Here is a 5000-nt window from a genome sequence, read left to right on the forward strand (position 1 = left end):
CTGAATCACTTGGTAACAGGTCAAATGATTCGGAATCACTTGGTAACAGGTCAAATGATTCTGAATCACTTGGTAACAGCTCCTTACAGTTGTCAAATGATTCTGAATCACTTGGTAACAGGTCAAATGATTCTGAATCCCTTGGTAACAGCTCCTTACAGTTGTCAAATGATTCTGAATCACTTGGTAACAGGTCAAATGATTCTGAATCCCTTGGTAACAGGTCAAATGATTCTGAATCCCTTGGGAACAGGTCAAATGATTCTGAATCCCTTGGGAACAGGTCAAATGATTCTGACTCACTTGGTAACAGGTCAAATGATTCTGAATCCCTTGGTAACAGGTCAAATGATTCTGAATCCCTTGGGAACAGGTCAAATGATTCTGAATCCCTTGGTAACAGGTCAAATGATTCTGAATCCCTTGGGAACAGGTCAAATGATTCTGAATCCCTTGGGAACAGGTCAAATGATTCTGAATCCCTTGGTAACAGGTCAAATGATTCTGAATCCCTTGGGAACAGGTCAAATGATTCTGAATCCCTTGGTAACAGGTCAAATGATTCTGAATCCCTTGGGAACAGGTCAAATGATTCTGAATCCCTTGGTAACAGGTCAAATGATTCTGAATCCCTTGGGAACAGGTCAAATGATTCTGAATCCCTTGGGAACAGGTCAAATGATTCTGAATCCCTTGGTAACAGGTCAAATGATTCTGAATCCCTTGGGAACAGGTCAAATGATTCTGAATCCCTTGGGAACAGGTCAAATGATTCTGAATCCCTTGGTAACAGGTCAAATGATTCTGAATCCCTTGGGAACAGGTCAAATGATTCTGAATCCCTTGGGAACAGGTCAAATGATTCTGACTCACTTGGTAACAGGTCAAATGATTCTGAATCCCTTGGTAACAGGTCAAATGATTCTGAATCCCTTGGGAACAGGTCAAATGATTCTGAATCCCTTGGTAACAGGTCAAATGATTCTGAATCCCTTGGGAACAGGTCAAATGATTCTGAATCCCTTGGGAACAGGTCAAATGATTCTGAATCCCTTGGTAACAGGTCAAATGATTCTGAATCCCTTGGGAACAGGTCAAATGATTCTGAATCCCTTGGTAACAGGTCAAATGATTCTGAATCCCTTGGGAACAGGTCAAATGATTCTGAATCCCTTGGTAACAGGTCAAATGATTCTGAATCCCTTGGGAACAGGTCAAATGATTCTGAATCCCTTGGGAACAGGTCAAATGATTCTGAATCCCTTGGTAACAGGTCAAATGATTCTGAATCCCTTGGGAACAGGTCAAATGATTCTGAATCCCTTGGTAACAGGTCAAATGATTCTGAATCCCTTGGGAACAGGTCAAATGATTCTGAATCCCTTGGTAACAGGTCAAATGATTCTGAATCCTTGGGAACAGGTCAAATGATTCTGAATCCCTTGTCAGGTCAAATGATTCTGAATCCCTTGGGAACAGGTCAAATGATTCTGAATCCCTTGGGAACAGGTCAAATGATTCTGAATCCCTTGGGAACAGGTCAAATGATTCTGAATCCCTTGGTAACAGGTCAAATGATTCTGAATCCCTTGGGAACAGGTCAAATGATTCTGAATCCCTTGGTAACAGGTCAAATGATTCTGAATCCCTTGGGAACAGGTCAAATGATTCTGAATCACTTGGTAACAGCTCCTTACAGTTGTCCACTGGTACCCTAGTTTATTAGTTTAGACCCTTATACAGTGTGTGTGTGTGTGTGTGTGTGTGTGTGTGTGTGTGTGTGTGTGTGTGTGTGTGTGTGTGTGTGTGTGTGTGTGTGTGTGTGTGTGTGTGTGTGTGTGTGTGTGTGTGTGTGTGTGTGTGTGTGTGTGTGTGTGTTTACAGTATGTTATCCCCCAGGGGTTAGTTTATAAACATGCTGCCAACAGAGTATGTAAACACAGTTTAACAGCCTGGTCCGCCTGTCTGTCCCTCTGTCTGTCTGTCTCTCCCTCTGACTGTCTCTCCCTCTGTCCGTCTGTCTGTCCCTCTGTCTGTCTGTCCGTCTGTCTGTCTCTCCCTCTGTCTGTTCCTCTGTCGGTCTGTCTGTCCCTCTGTCCGTCTGTCTGTCCCTCTGTCCGTCTGTCTGTCCCTCTGTCTGTCTGTCTCTCCCTCTGTCTGTCTCTCCCTCTGTCTGTCTGTCCCTCTGTCCGTCTGTCCCTCTGTCTGTCTGTCCCTCTGTCCATCTGTCCCTCTGTCTGTCTGTCTGTCTGTCTGTCTGTCTGTCTGTCTGTCTGTCTGTCTGTCTGTCTGTCTGTCTGTCTGTCTGTCTGTCTGTCTGTCTGTCTGTCTCTCCCTCTGTCTGTTCCTCTGTCGGTCTGTCTGTCCCTCTGTCCGTCTGTCTGTCTGTCTGTCCCTCTGTCCCCCCGTCTGTCCCCCCGTCTGTCCCCCTGTCTGTCCCTCTGTCTGTCCCTCTGTCTGTCCCTCTGTCTGTCTGTCTGTCTGTCTGTCTGTCTGTCTGTCTGTCTGTCTGTCTGTCTGTCTGTCTGTCTGTCTGTCTGTCTGTCTGTCTGTCTGTCTGTCTGTCTGTCTGTCTGTCTGTCTGTCTGTCTCTCCCTCTGTCTGTTCCTCTGTCGGTCTGTCTGTCCCTCTGTCCGTCTGTCTGTCTGTCCCTCTGTCCCCCCGTCTGTCCCCCCGTCTGTCCCCCCTCTGTCCCCCCGTCTGTCCCTCTGTCTGTCTGTCTGTCTGTCTGTCTGTCTGTCTGTCTGTCTGTCTGTCTGTCTGTCTGTCTGTCTGTCTGTCTGTCTGTCTGTCTGTCTGTCTGTCTGTCTGTCTGTCTGTCTCTCCCTCTGTCTGTTCCTCTGTCGGTCTGTCTGTCCCTCTGTCCGTCTGTCTGTCTGTCCCTCTGTCCCCCCGTCTGTCCCCCCGTCTGTCCCTCTGTCCATCTGTCTGTCTGTCTGTCTGTCTGTCTGTCTGTCTGTCTGTCTGTCTGTCTGTCTGTCTGTCTGTCTGTCTGTCTGTCTGTCTGTCTGTCTCTCCCTCTGTCTGTTCCTCTGTCGGTCTGTCTGTCCCTCTGTCCGTCTGTCTGTCTGTCCCTCTGTCCCCCCGTCTGTCCCCCCGTCTGTCCCCCTGTCTGTCCCTCTGTCTGTCCCTCTGTCTGTCTGTCCCTCTGTCTGTCCCTCTGTCTGTCTGTCCCTCTGTCTGTCTGTTTTAGCCACATGTAGTAATAGGTGTACCCTAAGGGTCCGGTGGATAATCAGTAGTAGAACTGTGTGAGGTAGTGAAGCTCTGCTCTACCTCAGGGGCTCTAGAACACTTGGGTTCTATTGCTCCCTGTTCTATATTCTGACTTCTATTCTGGTTGTAGGGCTCACAAGGAGACGGTGGTCCTAAGGGAGATCCTGGTCCATACGGAACCAAAGGAGCTAAGGTATAGTAAGATAACTTCCTGTTGTACTGTTGTTACCGTGGCGATGTTGACAAGTGTATTTCTTGTTTCAGGGTGATCAGGGGAAAAACGGAGAACCAGGACGACCCGGTAACTACGGACCACCCGGAACCAAGGTGTGTGTATGTGTGTGTACATGAGTTTGGTTGTGTTTATGTGACTCTGAATCAACTCATATTAACATGCTGTGTTCTGATAGGGTACACTGGGCCCAAAAGGAGCAAATGGGGACAAAGGACAGCGGGGTGATGATGTAAGTGATTCTAACACCTGAGAATTATAGGAAGATACTGTTCACAAGAATGTGTTGATGACATCAAGTGTGGCATCATGACTGGTGTGTTTTTCAGGGAGCACCTGGACCGGACGGCCTCCGAGGAGACAAAGTATTCACACTTTACTACTACTACACTGTGTGTCTGTGTCTGTGGGTCTGTGTCTCTGTGTGTCTGTGTCTGTGGGTCTGTGTCTCTGTGTGTCTGTATCTGTGGGTCTGTGTCTCTGTGTGTCTGTGTCTGTGTGTCTGTGTCTGTGGGTCTGTGTCTGTGTGTCTGTGTCTCTGTGTGTCTGTGTCTGTGGGTCTGTGTCTCTGTGTGTCTGTATCTGCGGGTCGGTGGGTCTGTGTGTCTGTGTGTCTGTGTATCTGTGTGTCTATGTGTCTGTGTCTGTGGGTCTGTGTCTCTGTGTCTGTGTATCTGTGTATCTGTGTGTCTCTGTGTCTGTGTGTCTGTGTATCTGTGTATCTGTGTGTCTCTGTGTCTGTGTATCTGTGTGTCTGTGTATCTGTGTGTCTGTGTATCTGTGTGTCTGTGTATCTGTGTATCTGTGTGTCTGTGTGTCTGTGTGTCTGTGTATCTGTGTATCTGCATGTCTGTGTCTGTGTGAATCTGTGTGTCTGTGTCTGTGTGTATCTGTGTGTCTGTGTGTCTGTGTTGACTTCTGTCCATTCTCCTCCAGGGAACCCCAGGAGAGAAAGGAGAACAAGGAACCCGTGGAAACAGAGGACCAAGAGGAGATTTGGTGAGTGATGATGTTGATGTCCTTGAGCAAGGCAAATGATCTGGGGCAGGGATGATTTGGGTGGGGGGGGGGGGGGGGACTCAGTCGGGGGTCTCAACTTCCTGTTGACAGTTAGAATACACACGGTGACATTTAGAAATGTGGTTTTCCATTAGCCCATATCAGGAAAACAAAATGTGATTGGTCAATTAGTCTAGCGGCCAGCTATCTAAACTGGTTGAATTACCGACCGGGGTGGGGCCCATTGATCATCAGTTGTCATTTAAAAAAATGGCATATATTATATTAAAACTGGAAACATTTGCCTCCCCCCTGTGGCAAAATGTGTAGAATTTCAGGAAATTAATTTTAAAACGTTAATGTTTTCTCTTGGATGTCACGAGTGGGGGCCGCTAAATGTTTTTTGGGGTGGGGGTTTAGACGTGGGTACACAGACCCACAAGCCACTGCAGCCCCTCATGATGAGTTCTGTTTTTTGTGGCCCCTTCCCCCCGATCAAAGTTGCCCCTCCCTAATCTAGGGAGTTGAAAGCTAGCCTGGTTACCATTCTCTC

General features: G+C 47.6%; 1 protein-coding gene across 2 annotated transcripts in view; it reads left to right on the plus strand.

The window, feature by feature from the left end:
* LOC124009351 (collagen alpha-1(VI) chain-like) overlaps positions 1–5000 on the plus strand; it is a 122463-nt gene that overhangs the window by 62749 nt on the left and 54714 nt on the right. For both annotated transcript variants that reach the window (XM_046321059.1, XM_046321060.1), the window contains 5 exons: positions 3347–3409; positions 3481–3543; positions 3627–3680; positions 3778–3813; positions 4385–4447. In XM_046321059.1, coding sequence (XP_046177015.1) covers positions 3347–3409; positions 3481–3543; positions 3627–3680; positions 3778–3813; positions 4385–4447 — 279 coding nt within the window. The remainder of the gene's footprint in view (positions 1–3346; positions 3410–3480; positions 3544–3626; positions 3681–3777; positions 3814–4384; positions 4448–5000) is intronic.

The sequence above is a fragment of the Oncorhynchus gorbuscha genome, linkage group LG22, assembly GCF_021184085.1.
Source record: "Oncorhynchus gorbuscha isolate QuinsamMale2020 ecotype Even-year linkage group LG22, OgorEven_v1.0, whole genome shotgun sequence".
NCBI classification, from domain to species: domain Eukaryota; kingdom Metazoa; phylum Chordata; class Actinopteri; order Salmoniformes; family Salmonidae; genus Oncorhynchus; species Oncorhynchus gorbuscha.